Source organism: Heterodontus francisci, chromosome 4 (assembly GCF_036365525.1).
Source record: "Heterodontus francisci isolate sHetFra1 chromosome 4, sHetFra1.hap1, whole genome shotgun sequence".
NCBI classification, from domain to species: Eukaryota; Metazoa; Chordata; class Chondrichthyes; order Heterodontiformes; family Heterodontidae; genus Heterodontus; species Heterodontus francisci.
Window position 1 is genome coordinate 51,464,280 of NC_090374.1, and position 18,489 is coordinate 51,482,768.

Below are 18,489 nucleotides of genomic sequence, written 5' to 3' on the forward strand. Positions count from 1 at the left end.
CCAGTGTAGGTCAGTGAGCACAGGAGTGATAGGAGAGCGGGACTTGGTGTGAATTAAGACACGGGCAGCAGAGTTTTGGATGACCTCAAGTTTACGGAGTGTATCATGTGGGAGACCAGCCAGGAGTGCGTTGGAATAGTCAGGTCTATAGGTAACGCAGGCATGAATGAGGGTTTCAGCTGCAGATGAGCTGAGACGGGGCAGTGTTACGGAGTTGGAAATAGGCGGTCTTCGTGATGCCACGCATATGAGATTGGATGCTCATCTCGGGATTATATGTGACATAAAGTTAGCAAACAGACTGGCTTAATCTCAGACTGTTGCTAGGGAGAGAGATGGAGTCACATGCTAGGGAACAGTTTGGAGCGGGGATTGAAAACAATGGCTTCAGTCTTCCCAATATTTAATTGGATGAAGTTTCTGCTCATCCAGTACTGGATATCAGATAAGCAGTCCGATAATTTAACAACAGTGGCATCGTTGAGAGAAGTGGTGGTGAGGTAGAGCTGAGTGTCGTCAGCATACATGTGAAAACTAACACGTTTTGGATGTTGCTGAGGTTCAGCATATTGACATAGGGGGCCAAGGATAGATCCTTGGGGGAACAACAGAGGTAATGCGGCGGGAGCAGGAAGAGAAGCCATTGCAATTGATTTTCTGGCTCTGATTGGATAGATACAAATGGAGGTGAGAGCAGACCCACCCAGCTGGATGACCATGGAGAGGCATTGGAGGAGAATGGTGTGGTTAACTGTCAAAGGCTGCATACAGGTTGAGAAGGATGAGGAGGGAAATTTTGTCTTTGTCACAGTCATATAGGATGTCATTTGGGACTGAGCTGTTTCAGTACTGTGGAAGGGTTGGAAACCTGATTGGAGGGATTCAGGCATGTAGTTCCGGGAAAGATGGGAACAGATTTGGGAGATGACAACACGTTCAAGGACTTTGGAGAGGAAAGGGTGGTTAGAGATGGAACGGTAATTTCCTAGGGCGGTGGGGTCAAGGTTAATACTTCACCCGTAACGTCCGTCATGATTATGGGCCATGTGGTTACAATTTAATTGCATCTGCTGATTATTATTGTAGTGCCCACTTCTTATCGCTAGAGAGCAGCACAGTACTTTCTACACTAGTTACATTTCTCTTCACATAGAGACATCTTAAAAGTTCTTTACAAGATGGTAGATAGTGAGTGGATGGACGGAAGGGAGTCAGACTAACCAAAAGCACAGTTGAAGAGAATGCTGTTAGAGGGAGGTGCCCAGTTCGAGATGTGGAAGGAAGAAATTCAAGAAGGTGGGTGCAATGTGGTTGAAGAAATAGCTATATATGGTAGAGCAGGGGAGCAAGTAGGTTTTTGAAGAACTGGATGTTGCATAGGCCCGAAAAGGTCACGTGAGGTGGGGAGAGGTGAATATGTAAACCGTAGTTTATTCTCTGTGAAGCCTGTGGAACTTGAAGAGGACACTAATTTTTGGCCTCAGTGTGTATGAGGGTTTGGTCTGGGGCACTCTGAGCGACTTGTACTTTATGGATGAAAGCCTTGAAGTGTAGTTACAGGGTGATAATGCAGGTTCGGATTTTGATGGCATAAATGGGGCTGGGATAGAAGATCAGAGAAAGATCTCTTTGGATTTGGAGAGTGAGTGGAGTTCAGGATTGAGTGTCATTCAAGATTCTGTGCCTCTAGGTTCAGATAATTGCCAGGGAGATTGATGAAGTTGGAGCTTAAGATTTTCTGGTGTTTGCCACAGCTGAAGATTTGGTTTTGCTGATATGTTGGAGGAAGTTGTGATTTATTGAAGTCTTTATTGGAAGTGGGAGACGATGGCAATAGCCAAGGGATTGAAGAAAAAGTTTTGGCAAGGTAGAGGTGGGTTTCATACGCATTCTTGATTTTTGGATAGCTTTGCAAATGGTAGCATGTGTGAAACTTTGGAGGTGATTGCAGGCAGGCAAAGGAGAAACCTTCTGAAATGTATTGGAGTAGAAACAGGAAAGGGCAGTATCAAGTATTGTAGAGACTCTTGAGTGTTGCAAGGCTGATGGTGTTGATGTTGGCAGAGGGTGGAGGGTGAGGAGAACAATGGGATAGGGTTGCAGTCTCGTAGGATAACTTTAACCAGTTCTGTGGGAACAGCAGGAACTAGATTAGAGGGTTTGAATAGGGAATGTTGGAAGAATTGTTGCAGAACAACAGCATATTCCAGAATGTTAAAAAGAAAGGGAAGGTGGAGTAGGAATTGGCAACAGTAGGAGCAGCATTTATGTAGGAGAGAAATGAAAACTGAGATTTATAAAGCTGCTGGGACTGAGCTAAAGGGCAAGAATAGTACTTCAAATGCCATACCAAGCAGACCTAACTGTTACTTTGAGCTAGAATATTGTTAATTTTGTGTAAGACAAATCCCCATTTTTCATGCCAATCAACCCAGTGCAAGGTAAACCAGGTACTGAGCTGCTTTAGCAGAGAGACAAACTATGGATCAAGAGAAATGTTAGCCACTGATTAGTTCCATCTAGAATGCTCTGCAGTGACAGTAACAGTACTAGGACTCAGGGCTGTTCATTGATGAAGAAAGGGTTGGTCTTGTTCTTGTTGCAAAGTAATAGACATCAAGGGAATCTAATAGGAATTTTCAAAATTATGGAAGGGACTGTTGAAGGTGATCCAAATTGTTTTAAAGAGTTTAAAAAATAGGACATAAAATAAAAGCCAAATACTGCAGATGCTGGAAATCTGAAATAAAAACAAAGTGCTGAAAGTACTCAGGATCTGTGGAGAGAGAAACAGTTAACATTTCCGGTCTATGACCTTTCATTAGAACTGGCAAAGGTTAGGAAATAAGTTTTAAGCAAGTGAAGGGGGGGGGGGGGGGGGGGGGGGTGCGGTGGCATGGTGGGGAAGAGAGCAAAAGGGAAGGTGTGTGATAAGGCAGAAGGCGGGAGAAAGTAATTAACAAAGCTGTCATGGGACAAAGGCAAAGAGTGTTTAATGCTTGTGGTGAAAGACACAGCATTAGTCCAGAGAGAGTGTTAATTGTTAATAATGAGCAGCTCTGTCTACATGAAAAACAGGCACATAGTTAACGTTTTAAAAAAATATTTTTGTTTTTATTTTTTAACCATGTGCCTGTTTTTCATGTAGACAGAGCTGCTCATTATTCTGCCATTAACACTCTCTCTGAACTAATGCTTTGTCTTTCACCACAAGCATTAACCCTCTCTCTGCCTTTATCCCATGACAGCTTTGTTATTTAATTTCTCCTGCCCTCTGCCCTATCACATAGTTTCCCTTTTGTTCTCTTCCCAACAATGCCCCCCCCCCCCCCCCCCCCCCACCTCACTAGCTTAAAACCTAACTATTTCCAAACCTTTGCCAGTTCTGATGAAAGGTCACAGACCTGAAACGTTAACTCTGCTTATCTCTCCTCAGATGCTGCCTGACCACCTGAGTATTTCCAAAATACTGTGTTTTCATTTAGGGCATAAATTGAGTAAATAAGGAATTCAGGCATATTTGGTTTTATCCAATGAGTAATAAAACATGCGGAATAAGTTAGTTGGAAAGGAAGTTGAAACAATTTAATGAATTTCTGGAGCTGGTATAGAGAGAAAAAAGGAAGCTGGAATTGATGTCCCAAAAAGAGCTAGACTTTTTGAGAGAAACTACATGTTCCTGTCTCTGAAACTTTCTCTGGGCAAGGCATATTTTTGAAAAATTGTAATGTCAGTGGACTGAATTTCATCTGCTGTAGCTGATGTCCTGTTGATTATGCCACAAGTAGCAGAATATGGCCAGTATGCATTATCTGTTGCATTGTAGGTTGTAAAAGCGGTTGCTGTTTGTCATTGCAGGTTGAAGAGATGGTACAAAATCACATGCAGTACTCTCTACAGGATGTAGGTGGTGATGCTAATTGGCAGTTGGTGGTGGAAGAGGGAGAAATGAAGGTGAGGAATAATTTGCACTGGTCAGAAGTACTTAAAACTCAGTCCATTTTTCTTTTAAAAGAGTAGATTTTTTTTTTCTCAACTTGTATTTTTGATCATGATCCACCCCTTATTCTCAATAGGTGCAAGGGTGAAACTAATACGTATTTGTGAGCATAGCTGCCTTTTAAAGCCCAGATTAACCTAATCAACCATAGAACTCCATTTTATGCAGGTATACAGGAGAGAAGTGGAGGAGCATGGGATTGTCTTGGATCCTCTCAAAGCAACACATTCTGTCAAAGGAGTTACAGGTCATGAAGTATGCCATTACTTCTGGAATGTCGATGTTCGCAATGATTGGGAAAGTAAGAATATTGCTGATTAATTTCAAATTGTTAGTTTATTAAAGCTGTCTTTGAAATAATTTTGGAGCTTATGGATTATTTATAGTCTGTAGTGTCTGTGACAGTAACAAGAAACTTAAGGGTGCCATATTTACTTCAGATGTAATCGTGTAGTATGAGGCCTGTTTATTTTAATTCCAGTAAATACTGGCAGCATGTTGACTTGAACACTCCAAAAGGATGCATTCTGCTGGCACTTCCTCTTTTGATACTGGTAGTGTTTTTAGCCACTTGACTAGAGGTGAACTCAGTAGAATGCAGGAATGATGCTTCATAGCCACACAGCACAGCTGACTTGGGTAAAATGCAATCCATTTTCTTATATTAGACCACAATTTGCTCTCAAAATAACAGTGAGGCAAATGGTGCTCACCAGTCTCCGGCGTCTTGCTTTTCCATGTGCGTAGTGATCCCCACTCCAATCTTGCACCTTTAGCTAATTCCAGAAGCAGCTACTGATGGTAAATATAGGTGCAAGTTTAAATAAAAGTAAAATCAACATCTTGCTACAGTACTGAGGGGGTGCTCAATGCCTGAGATACCATCCCTCGGATGAGATGATGGGGCGCAATCTGCCTGTTTCAGTAGTTCAGGTGGGTGTTAAGATCCCATGGTTCATTAGAAGAACAGCAGGGATTTTTTTTTCAGGCCTTGGCCAGCATTCTTCCTTAAACCAAAAACAGGTTAGCTGGTGACTGAACTCATGTTTTAAATGCCCATTCATTTGTATATAATGATTTGACAAGGAATGTATCCATTTACACTCCACAGCAACCATTGAAAACTTTCATGTGCTAGAAATTCTATCAGATAATGCAATCATCATCTACCAGACACATAAGGTATGTACTTTTTTTAATTTATTAAAACATTGCAGATGGTGACTTGGGGTAGTGCAGGAGTGCCCCAGGTTTCTGGACAGTTTAGGTACATTTCAATTTAGCCCAATGGGCCGCATGTATTAAATCAATTTTGCGTTACATTATGCTTGCAATTTCCTCGTGATGAACCTCCACTTTCACATAAGCTGTTGAGGGATGTTAACCCAGCAAAGAGCAGGAAGGAAAAATTTTAAAGCTAGCTGAACTAACTAGGACCACGTTAGCATACTGGTTGGCAGCTAGCCTAAGCTGGAACAGAAGTTTGAAACTGGCAGCCTGTTCAGTCTCCCTTGTCATGGTATGCAGGACTCTCAAGTTTTGACATGATTACTACTTCAGGTTTGCTTTATAATCCATGTGACTGGGTTAGGAAATAAATGTATTCCATTCTTGAGATCTTCCAGGTTAGTTGATCAATAATACATCATCTTCAGCTGTAGGTGCAGTTGCTAATCATGCTTCCATCTTGCAATGAAAAGCTTTCCTAGAAGAGTGTCTCTGTATTCACCAAGAAAAGTGGCATTTAACAGATATTCTGTAACTTACTAGGGACTTCATTGGAAACCAGTTTTGTTGGTGCTTTCAAGTTTTTTTTAATTCATTTGTGGGATGTGGGCGTCACTGGCTAGACTAGCATTTATTGCCCATCCCTAATTGCCTTTGAACTGAGTGGCTTGATAGGCCATTTCACAGGGCATTTAAGAGTCAACCACATTGCTGTGGGTCGGAGTTGCATGTAGGCCAGACCAGGTAAGGACAGCAGATTTCCTTCCCTCGAGGACATTAGTGAACCAGATGGGTTTTTATAATAATTGGCAATGGTTTCATGGTCACCACTAGACTAGCTTTTAATTCCAGGTATTAATTTAATTCAAATTCCACCATCTGCTGTGGTGGAATTCAAGCCCATGTCCCCAGAGCATGAGCCTGGGACTCTGGGTTCCTAGTCTGGTGACATTACCACTACGCCACTGCCTCCTCCTGTCTGATGTATCATCTTTTCATAATGGTGTCTGAATGTTACTGTTAATTCTTCTGTATGGAAGACTTTTCACAGTGATCTGATGTTCTTTATGCACTGACTGAATTGACCTTAAGAATGGAAACACCACCATATGGTGCACATGCCATAAAGCCTGTTATAAAACGGTTATAAGTGAATGGCAAGTTGTTTTTAAATGAGAGCGAAGAAAGGTTCTCAATACTCTAAGTGGAAAACCCTGGGGAAAGTTAGTACAATTGACATCATTCCTTTCTTGGCTCAAAAGACAGAACTCCAACAAAGCTTCCTTTAACATGTGAATGCTGTGTCTGTCAGTAGTTACATTTGAAATTTCCTAAGGTATCTTTTCTGAAGGGCTAGCTTAGCTGAACTTCTGAGATACCCTGCTCATAGAATAAATTATTTAATTGCAATATTTAAAACTAAAAGCTTCATCTTCACAAAGGATTATTTAGAGCAATAATTCTGTGGGATGGTAGCAGTTCAAATTATAAGTAGTTTCCAAAATCAGAGCATACATTTATATATAGCTGTCTGTATGTATCAACAGAGGTCATATATGCAAAGATGCACATTAAACACATTTGATATTGCAACCAACAATATATACGCTTGTAGTTTAGCACATTCTTTTATTGGGAGAATCTGCTGAATAATATTGCTATCTTAAATTTTAACTTCTTTTGTTCGTTCATGGGATATGCACATTGCTGGCTAGGCCAGCATTTATTGCCCATCCCTAATTGCACTTGAACTGAGTGGCTTGCTAGGCCATTTCAGACAGCATTTCAGAGTCAACCACATTGAAGTGGGTCTGGAGTCACAAGTAGGCCAGACGAGGTAAGCATGGCAGATTTCCTTCCCAATACGACATGTGAACCAGATGGGTTTTTACAACATTTTTTTTGTGTTCACTGCAGTGATGGTCAGTGCTGGGAGTAAGATTTTTTTTTCTACTTATCACCTTATGGTGACATCAGTCATGACCAAATACAAAGTAAAGCTTACTCTACTTCAACAATGGGCCATAATGCTAACAGTCTCAGAAATGCAACCTGCATTGCACCAGACAACTGACTTCAGAAAATTATACCATCACATGGCGATAAAGGAATTTTACGAATATGTTTAGGTTTATCTTTGAATCTACTGAATGTGCTGACCTCTAAATTGAGTTAGCTTTTTTCTTCATGGTAGGTCTGTGACCTTCAAGGTACACACTGATTTGTGTGATAAAGAATTTGAGCGAGTGAACATCTTTGACAAACAGGGCAAATGCCCAAATCATCCATTAGTGGAAAGAAAATATAAACTTAATGCTTTGGGGATTTGCCATCCTCCTTATTGCCTTTCTTCTCTAATTCTGTCTTTTGAAGAATGGATTAGCCAAAGCAATCCATATGCTAGACTAGGTGAGATAGATTTGCATTTCTTCTACACTTGTGGAACTAACTATTTAAGAAATGTTTGGTGTTAAGATTTCAGATGATGCAAACTTTTCACTGTGAGCAAATGTGTGAACAATTAAGCAGAGACTAGCAACCATACTATTGGTATTAACAATAGAGCTCTAACATTGAGATATCAGAATTAGATTGAACAATGGTGTCCTTAGGGTAGCAATCCCCTCTGATTAGAAGCATGAATAATGGGTCATATTCAGTGAGGAGATCAGAAAAGTCAGCAAGTGTTCATTTTCATTCAAGTGATTTCAAATGTGAGATTATTGCAGAATTCCTGTCCGTTCCATTATGTTGAGGACATGTAGCAAAGAGATTGTTTTTGACTTGACAGCTTGCTGTTGCTTAGCCAGACTTTTTTTTTCTGTTTTCCAGAGAGTTTGGCCAGCTTCTCAGAGAGATGTACTTTACTTGTCTGCAATTCGAAAAGTTCCAGCTACAAATGAAAATGATCCAGATACATGGCTTGTCTGCAATTTTTCTGTGGAGCATGTCAGTGCTCCTGTAAGTGTCTATTTTCATTTTAAAAAATTTTAACAGCAAAATATGCTGGGCTACTTGTAGGTAACAGAACTGATGGCTTAACTAAGCACATAGAGAAGCTTGGCATTGCACAATTTTGTTAAAATTGATAAATATTGGAATTTGTTCAAGCTATTATGTAAAGTTTATTCACTGAAGTAATTGCAGAAGAACTTGATCTTGTGTCTTTTGTGCTAACTTATTGCTGTGCAAGTTCAAAATAGTCATGTTTCTCCGCCTATTTAACAGCAGAATAACAGATGTGTGCGTGCCAAAATAAACATTGCTATGATCTGCCAGACACTAGTAAGCCCTCCAGAAGGGAACCAGGCAATCAGCAGAGATAACATCCTATGCAAGATCACATACGTAGCCAATGGTAAGTTTCAGACATCACATTCTGCTGAGTTTATAATCAAGTGTACTGTTGCAAGGAGGTGTCTGTTCCTACTCCAGGATATGGTGAAGTTGGATGGGAATTTCTCAAAAAGGCCACTCTTGAGTGCCTCTTCGTGGGTGGCTAACAGCACCTTGGAGTCTGGGAGTATCCTCAAATCCAGGCGATGTGTGGCTCAGTGAAGCAACATATGAACAGGATTTGGCAACTCAGCCCTTGAGCCTTCTGCCATTCTGTTAGATCATGGCTGCTCTTTACCTCAGCTCCATTTACCTGCCTTTGTCCCATATCCCTCGATACCCATATCCAACATAAATCCCATAAATTTTAAATGATCCAGCTTGCGCAGAATTTTTGAAGAGTATCAGATTTCCACTACCCTTGTAAAAAATCCTCCTGATTTCACTCCTAAATGGCCTAGCTTTAATTTTAATATTATGCCCTTTGTTCTGGTTTCCCCCACCAGAGCAAAGAACTTCTCTGTGTCTACTCTATTGAATTGCTTCATCATTGTAGATTCCTAAATTAGATAACCCCCTCAACTTTCTAATTTCTGGGAATAGAAGCCAAATGTTTATGAAACCTATCCTCATAATTGAACTCTTTAAGCTCTAGTATCATTCTGGTGAATCTGCAATGTAGCTGCTCACCCTGCCAAGGCCAACATGTCTTTCTGAAGTGCGAGGCCCAGGATTGCACAAACTACTTCAGATGAGTTGTAAGGAAGCCTTAGTACAGCTGATCCATCACACTTTTTGTATTCCAGTTTTCTGAAGATAAAGGCCAACATTTCATTAGCCTTTTTGATTTTTTTGTACCTGTTTTTAGTGATGTGTGTTAATGAATACCTAAGTCCCTTTAGCTGCTCTACAGCGGCAAGTCTTTTTAGAAAATAGTGACTTGTCTTTCTTTGATCCAAAGTAATTGATTTCACACTTGCCGCGTTGCTCTCCATACATTTTTTTCCCCACTCACTTAACGTGTCATTATCCGTTTGTAACTCCCTGCTCCCATCTACGCAGCTTACTGTGTCTCCTAACTTAGTGTCATCTACAAACTTGAATGTAACTTTTAGTTCTGTCAAGTCATTATGTGGTGAAAAACTGAAACATCAGTACAGATTCCTAGGGAACACTACTTGTCGCATCCCAGCGCTCAGAACAAATCCTTTATCCCTACTGTGTCTCTTGCCTCCCAACCAATTACCAACCCATATCACAAGCTCACCTCCAATTTCATGTGCTCTGCACAGCGTTCGTAAACATTCTCCTATCCAACATACTAGTGAACTCTTTATATAAAAAAAATTAGTTTGTAGATTGTAGTATGGGTCTGTAGTTACCTGGTCTCTCCCTTCTTAAACAATGGAGTGACAATTTGCAATTTTCTAACCAAAGGTACAATTCCTGAACCTGGAGGGATCTGCCCTAGCAACAGAGAACTTGTGTGCTCAGAGGTTCACTGCTGGGCACGAATGGGGATCCTTGACTGTTGGGTGCTTCCTCTGCTGTCACAATCAATTTAGAGTGCTAAAAATCAATTAGGAATCAATTCTGCTGATAGCTGCAGTGTTTTCACATGAGCCTTTGAGTTATCAATTGTGCCTTGCAGTGCCATGCTTTGGTCAAAGTGGGACAACCACACCTCAAGGAGCACTAATCATCTGTAGGATGCAGCGCTACAATGCCACAAAAACATGAGGGGCAGAATTTGCTCCCAGAATAATGGGAAGGCTAATGGCACTTCCCTTATTTGTATGTAAACGGTACAGCAAGGAGAGATGAGAAATAGATTTACTGTTAAATGCCAGTATACAAAAAGTTGCTGTCAGTGTTTCACCGCTTCAGTTAGCTTTGTGAAAATGGCATTTTGCTGCCTGCCTTGCCATTGACATGCAAGGAGAATGGCATGAAGTTACATATTTGTGCGATACATATGAACTAAACTTGCCACAGAATGTTAAAGTCTTGTCATTATAAGCATAAGTATCTGTTTGATAAATGTTAATTACTGCCAATCAACCTCTCAGAGACTGACTAGTGTGAAGTCTCATTCATCCAGGTATTAATCGTTGGAGATTTTAAAAATGCCAATTTTAATTTTTTTTTACTTTTCCTTTCTCTCTCTCTCTCTCTCTCTCTCTCTCTTTCTCTCTCTCTCTCCATCCAGTCTTTCTTTCTCTTTCTGTACCTGGCATTGAATTCACCCACTTTAATTTATACTTCCTTCTCAATTCTTCAGTTTGATTGGTTAAGGAGATATACTGTTCATTCAGGTCTCAGATGACTTTGTTTCCCTTGCTGTGACACTATTAGCTTGCACTTTTAGCAGCTTGCCTTGCAAAAGTTGTTTTAAAAGCCTAAGCATGCAAGGGCAAGTCTTATTTTTGGCCCTGGGGTATTCTAACCCAGTCTGGGACTGTAATATGATGCTTAGCTTTATTCCCATCTAAGAACTTTTCATAGAAAGCTAGTATTTTGCTCGGCTGCAGCTTGTGAAAAGACCAGTTTCATTTGCATTAAAGATGCTGTTGGCCTTATAACAAAGTAAAAATTTCTAGAAATTTTATTGTGGCCGCCTATTTTGACACTTCCAATGGGAATATTGTTTGCTTCCCCCTGTGTGGTGGGCGTGCAGCAGCACAAGTCACGTTGCAGAAACAGGTTGCTTCCAAATTCTTTGAAGTCTTTAACCTTTATGAGCAAGATGAGATTGCGCACAACCTTTTTAGGGGACATGGTAACATAGTGGTAATGTCATTGAACTAGTAATCAAGAGGCCCAGGCCTTGGGGACAGGGGTTGAAATCCCACCATGGCAGAATTGGTGGAATTTCAATTAATTAATAAAAAATCTGTAATCAAAAGCTAGTCTCAGTAATGGTGCCATGAAACTATCGATTGTCATAAAAGCCCATCTGGTTCACTAATGTCCTTTAGGGAAGGAAATCTGCTGTCCTTACCTGGTCTGGCCTACATGCGATTCCAGACCCACAGCAATGTGGCTGACTCTTAACTGCCCTCTGAAATGACCTAGCAAGTCACTCAGTTGTCAAGGGCAATTAGGGATGGACAACAAATGCTGCCCTTGTCAGTCACACCCACATACCATTGGAAGAATAATTTAAAAGAAGTCCAAGAAGATTAGCTGCTCTGGCCAACTTATACCAGGATAAATTTTAAAAACATGTGATTGGTCCGGACTCATTTGAATGGAAACTTGAATTGGGCCTCAAATTAAGCAATTTATTTTCAAAAAGAGTTTTTGTATGATTTCAATCTAACATAATTCAAAGTTGCTTAATTCAAGTTAACCATAGATAAATTATGGCACAGAAGGAGGCCATTCAACACATCATGCCTGCGCACTGAGAAAACTAGCCGCCCAATCTAATCCCACCTTCCAGCACCGGATCCATAGCATTGCAGGTTTCAGCACTTCGGGTGCATGTCCAGGTACCTTTTTAAAAGAGTTGAGGGTTTCTGCCTCCACCACCGTTCCTGGCAGTGAATTCCAGACGCCCACCACATGAGCTTTTCCTCATGTCCCCTCTAATCCTTCTACCAATCACCTTAAATCTGTGCCCCCTGGTAATTGACCTCTCTGCTAGGGGAAACAGGTCCTTCCTGTCGACTCACTCTGGGCCCCTCATAATTTTGTACACCTCAAGGGCCTGTTTCAGTGCTTTATCTCTCTCTCTATAACTCTAATTAAGTCACCCCTCAGCCTCCTCTGTTCGAAGGAAAACACCTCTAGCCAAACCAATCTTTCCTCGTAGCTGCCATTTTCAAGCCCTGGCAACATTCTTGTAAGTCACCTCTGTACTCTCTCCAGAGCAATTATGTCCTGCCTGTAATGTGGTGACCAGAACTGTACGCAATACTCCAACTGTGGCCTAACCAGCGTTTTATATGTGAATTTTGCTTGAGGTTTGTGTATATGAAGCTGTAATACAATTTTGTAGATAACATTTTAAATAGTATGTTTCGAAATGTTAGATTTGGCCTGGGCATTAGTATAGAGGAAGCTTATTTATATGTACATCCTGCAGCAGTTTTTAATCCAGAAACATCTTGGACTTGTAAAATGAACTCCTGTTATTGGAATGTTGGAGATTGAATCATTTTGGCCTTTGTATTTTTAAAAGATTCAATTTGGCCCAGAAGTGTTCATAATATTGTTTCTTTGTTTTTAGTAAATCCTGGAGGATGGGCACCAGCATCAGTACTTCGAGCAGTTGCAAAACGTGAATATCCCAAATTCCTCAAGCGTTTTACATCATATGTGCAGGAGAAAACTGCAGGCAAAGATATTCTCTTCTAGTATTTAGAGGTATGATATAACATCAATTAGTTATTTCTATTGAATTGTCATTAAACAGTTTAAGCCCAGTATTTAGAGAAAGTGCCCGAGAGCAAACAGTTCAATATTTTGGCAACCTCTAATGCTTAATCAAATTTGAAGAGGATATTAGTTGTTTGGAATATTTGAGTTAGAATCTCCATGATTACACAAACTGCCCTTATTGAAATTAATATAGTCCTTGAAGTCAGTTGCTTGCTGTCCAAATTGTGAACAGTACCATGGGTGTGGGGACACTTCAGGGAAGAAGAAGGCAATAAAATTTTATCACATCTTCTCTTAGGACTCTGGTTTCCTGTTTGCAGTGTAGTTTTGTTGCCACTAGACAAGTTACAGACCCCACAGCTTAAATGTTTACACCTTGTAGTAGGAGGCAGAATTTGTGGCTAACAACTGTGGGATCGATAGCATGCATTTTTGAAGGTCGGGTACAGTTTCCCTGAGATCATTGCAATTCAATCTTATTACTCAGTGATTTCCTGAGGTACAATTGCTTTAAAATGGTCTCAAAGGACAAACTTAGTGACTTATGGCTGCAGGGTTCATGTTCGTCTTGCACCATAATGGTCCCTCCCTCACAGGATTCTGTAAGTTAGAGGCAGTCTGCATTTGGAGCAGCACCCTTACTGCTTCATTTATGGACTCACTCTTAGCAGTTTAGATGTTTTTCAGGTCATGAGTCTACAGCAGGAGGAGGTTGCTGCTACTATAGGTATATTCCACCAAAAGAAGAATTAAATATTGACTCAGAATTGCTTCAATAGCTCTGCTCACAAAGAATGAATAATTCAGAACATTATGTCCAACAAAAAACAAAATGCATTTATTTTGGTCCCTTTAACATACAAGATGTCCCAAGGTGCTTTATAGAAGATTCATGAGAGGAATATTCTATAATGAAATATCTTGTAATGGATTTTAGGATGTTGGAAGTACGAATGTCCTATATTAGTGTTTGTTTTTCTCATGAAAACATTTTTATGTTTAAGGAAGTATACAAGTAGTATATTCAAGCAATAGTCCTAAAAATGTTGAGTATACCATCTTGTGTCTTTAGTGTTCAGCATGGATTTGCTGCTGTTTCTACCATGCTTTCTCCAATCAACATATCGAAGAAAAGGTGTCCTCCTACATTCAAGGATTACAGTGACTCCGAGCTGGCACATTGAATTTCCAACGTCCTTCCCTCTCGCAAGGCCAGTCCCAGTTCTCAGCCTGCACCCAACTGATGTAGGCTGTCATTTTGCATCTGTGGCTGATCATTCAATACTGTCTGTGCTCTGTTCCATTTTAGTGCGTCAGTGTGTAATTCATCTGTACGTGGAGCTCATGCAGCTGTTTACAATTTGACCCAGCAACACTTTTTTTTTACAACAACAATCACATTTTGGATCAAAAACAATAGGTTGATGGCTTTAATTGTTAAAATGATAGCATGCTTGTTAATGTAGGCCTGCATAATCATGGCCAAAATTTCAACATTTTTGCAACAAACAAAACCTAATTTGTGATCTTAAGTTGCACAAATGTTAGCCATCTTTGGGGTCTACAGTAGGGTGTAATTTCTTTAAGTCTTACTTGAGTCTTGCTAATTAGCATTCTATAATCACTGAACTCATCACATTCTTTTACTGGTCAGCTCTAAAACCAGTGTCCTTGCTTACCTTGGAACTAATTTCTTGTAAAACTAGTTAGGGCTGTCTATGCCCTTTGACCTCTGGCATTTGCCCTTTTTCTTATGAGCTCCTATGAAGAACATACAGTTTTGATGGAGATCTTGAAAAGCTTTATTCCTGTTTTGTTTACAAACTATATTTCTACTGCATTTTTAGTTTGTATATTTGTTACATATATATTTTGTGTTGTACTTGATAGTTCTAAAATCTTAAGATGGTGGTATGGGCTGGAAAGAGGATTACTTGAAACATGTCAAATAAGGATTTTTCATGTTGAAATAGATTGGTGTTCTAGTCATGACCAGTGTAGACTTATCGGAGAAAGATGAATGACTGTTTTAAGCAATATTGATGGAAGAGGTGTGCATTGTGAATAAGGTACGCTGGCTAAGTATAGCTGATAGGTGAAGCCCATTGCAAAAATCATTCGTGCACTATTTTAAAAGGTGCACACCTTCCAATTCATTAATGCAATTGTGCAAAATCTGTTCTGAATTAAATTAAGTACTGTTCCTGATGTCTGATCAGAACTAGTTAGTTGTATTTCAGGAATAAATTGACATGCTCTGGATGCGTTGCTATGTGGAATGGATGCATTTGAAGAACTTCAATTCCCATGAAATTCTGTGCAATGAAATCTTTTTTTCTTCCTGTTGATTTCAAGGCAGTATTGATGCTCTCTCTGTTACTGGATGCAGCCAAAGTATTTACACTTGGTTTTCAGGATTGCTGCATTACAGAAATCTTTCATCATAAAAGTTGAGCACATTGCATAATGTTTCCCTCCTAATTTGCAACAACTAGATTTGATTTTTATTTTAGAATAACGTTTAGAGCTGCCACAGATCCTTTAATATTGTTAATAACTGATATTACAACCAATATGACATAGGCAAAAGAATATTAATAATGTGACCAGCAGATGTTATTTTGGCAGCGCAATACCACATCGCTCAGTGTGTTATATGTATTACAACAGCTTCGAATGTAAAAGTGCCTAAATTTGAGGAATGGTTACATGATCAATAAATTGTATTGATGCATTCTAATAGAAGCCTTGTGAAGTATGGGTACTGTAGTGAGGATTAATTTAGATATAGCCTGGAGGTTCAGGTATAATATAAATGTAGTGTGTTCTAAATTAAACACTTTACATTTATATTATACCTGAACCTCCAGGCTATATCTAAATTAATCCAACTGTTGATTAAAAAATCTTCTGATCAGCTCCATGCTTCAGCTAACATCATTCATTTCTGCATTTAAAATTAATGTGGTAAATAGAAATAAATCAACAGGAAGAAAGTTTTGCTTGACTGAATGCAAGGGGTTTCTTTCAATTAGACCAAAATAACTGGTTATGTATAGCTAGTGTACCAGTGTGATACAGAAATTGGGATATAGCATTCACTTTGGCATTGAGGAAATTTGGGAAAGTTAGCCATCATAGAGGATGCTTTTTGGACTCCAGTTCATTCCCAGTCTACTTTAGTTGATAGAAATATGTTGCTTGATGAGGATATGATGAAATTTATTTCCACATTGCACTTCCCTAAGTAACAATTATAATTCAGAAGGTCTGATTACATACAGGAAATTTCTTCTTTAGCAAAAATGCTCCACCCTCCCCCTCCCCCACCACCAAAATAGCTAACCGGTTCAATTTCGCAGACTCTGGTCCCTCCTATTTTGTATAACCTAATCTTTTTGGCTTCTGTGCGGTGTTTAGAAGGATCGGTGCTAATTGTTCTTGCAAGACAAAGCAATTCCCCTGTACACTTGGATCAATTTTATATAACATTAATATTCTAGGTACTTATATTAAAACAGGCCTGAAAGCCAGATAGTTTAACATTTTAAACTGGGTGATGTGTGGCTTCTTTGTGTCAGTTTAGTGGCTAGTGGCATTGAGAAGTCGTGTTAGAACTCTCGTAGTGCCTGCTGTTCCTCACAAAGGAGTGTTGGGTGGGGTGCAGCAAGTGAGACTTAGTATTGGAATCTCACATATTGGCATCTAAAGTCTGATGCTGCATAGTAATAGCAATTCTAGGAAGTTAACTGCTGCTTGGTAATATTTTAGAATTTTTATGTGTCAAACAATGGGGAATATTTGTTTTGGGGAATGACCACACATCAGAGCACAATAGCGCCTTATTCTAAACTCTTATTTTGGGTCAAGAATTAGTATGATTAGTTAGATAAATTCCTCACTGCTGATAGGAGATTCAGTCTCCATTCTGACCATTTTTTTGTGAGGAACAGCAGGCACTACGAGACAGTTCTAACACGACTTCTCAATGCCACTAGCCACTAAACTGACACAAAGAAGCCACACATCACCCAGTTTAAGATCTTAAAATATCTGGCTTTCAAGCTTGTTTTAATATAAGTACCTGGAATATTAATGTTATATAAAATTGATCCAAGTGTACAGGGGAATTGCTTTGTCTTGCAAGAACAATTAGCACTGATCCTTCTAAACACCAGCTGTTGTGTTAATTTAGATCGTAGCTTTCTTTGTGGAGAAAATTATTTTCGTCTGGCCTGCACCGTAGTTATGCCTTTCAACTGGGCATAAACAAGTTTGGAGTCATGGAAGCAGTTTGCCTTTGGACTAGAAGTATGGAAATTGATGCTAGATTGCATAAGTGACCCATATACTGGATTCAAAATATACATGAAATTCAATAGATTTCAGCAGCAGGTGTTTTAGAATGCTGTTTTTTTCAGCAACTGTTAATTTCTGTTTACCTAACCCTTGCATTCAGCACTGGGCAATCTACAAAGTTTGTGCATAGCTTTTATTGGGGATTTGGTGAAAAAAAACCCTGTAAATTTTGATTGAATATCCCAAATGAAAAACAGTTATATACCTGACTAACTTATCAATGGGAACATTAGCAATGGTCCAGGTTAAAAAGCTGTTACTGGTTTGAATTAAGATAACTTTTAATAAATTGGGAAGTTTACTTGTATAGAACTTGATATTGTTAGTCGCAATTGCACTAAATGTGATGTAATTTTGAAATTATTCTGGTATAAAGTGATTACACTAAAAGAGGCGATTGTAAAGTATTGAAACGTCTTTGGAATGTAAAAACACGTCATTTACAGGTTAAAATATGGACTTTTATTTCAAAATATATTGAGTATGTAGAATGTGGTAAGAGATTTGTTTTATGAAAGCTTTATATCCTGATTTAGCTTTGTGTACAGCAAAACACTGGTTAATATGTGTCTTTGATGTTGGACTGTAAAACAGTTTTTCCAATCAGCAATGTGTAAAAGGTCAGTTTATAAAGTTTATTTCCTCCATGTTATCACAAATTAAAATCCAGTATTTAAAAAGTGAAAAGTATTAAAACATTATAGAAGGTCTTGAGTATTTTGTGTGTTCTTTGAAAACGTTAATCAGTAAAATTCTTGCATTTTTAATATAACTTAAATGCACTGTATTCCTCAATTTGCATCAGTACTCCTGTCACTTGGCCGCCGACCACAACATCTCGGTAAATGTAAGAACTGTTTAGTGAGATGGTATGATCGGGTACCAGTAGTAGCAGCATGTTGCTAAGGGGCCCAGGTTTGTTTTTTTCTCTTCTGCTCTGATCTGTATTCTCTGGCACAGTTGTGCAGGGAAATACTGAGTGAGGGGCAGGTAGCTTTTTTCAGGGCTACCTTCACCAAGTTGCTCTTGCATACCTCATGACAGTGATCTAGAAGCAGAATCTGTAGCTTGGGAGAGACTAGAAAGAAAACCAGTAAAAAGAGCATAATGTACTCAAAGTTTAATAGTTAAATCTGTTGGAAGTACTAGAAATATTGTGCATGTCACAAATATGTGTTCAA

At 39.3% G+C, this 18,489-nt stretch overlaps 1 protein-coding gene across 3 annotated transcripts in view; it reads left to right on the forward strand.

The window, feature by feature from the left end:
• Window positions 1–16,395, forward strand: part of LOC137369019 (ceramide transfer protein) — a 166,949-nt gene extending 150,554 nt beyond the window's left edge. For 2 of the 3 annotated variants that reach the window (XM_068029505.1, XM_068029507.1), the window contains 7 exons: window positions 3,859–3,954; window positions 4,169–4,301; window positions 5,112–5,182; window positions 8,060–8,188; window positions 8,456–8,585; window positions 12,798–12,934; window positions 14,022–16,395. In XM_068029505.1, the coding sequence (XP_067885606.1) occupies window positions 3,859–3,954; window positions 4,169–4,301; window positions 5,112–5,182; window positions 8,060–8,188; window positions 8,456–8,585; window positions 12,798–12,925 (687 nt within the window). In that variant the 3' untranslated portion in view covers window positions 12,926–12,934; window positions 14,022–16,395. The remainder of the gene's footprint in view (window positions 1–3,858; window positions 3,955–4,168; window positions 4,302–5,111; window positions 5,183–8,059; window positions 8,189–8,455; window positions 8,586–12,797; window positions 12,935–14,021) is intronic. The other variant, XM_068029506.1, reaches the window with a different exon arrangement.
• The last annotated feature ends 2,094 nt before the right edge of the window (window positions 16,396–18,489 follow it).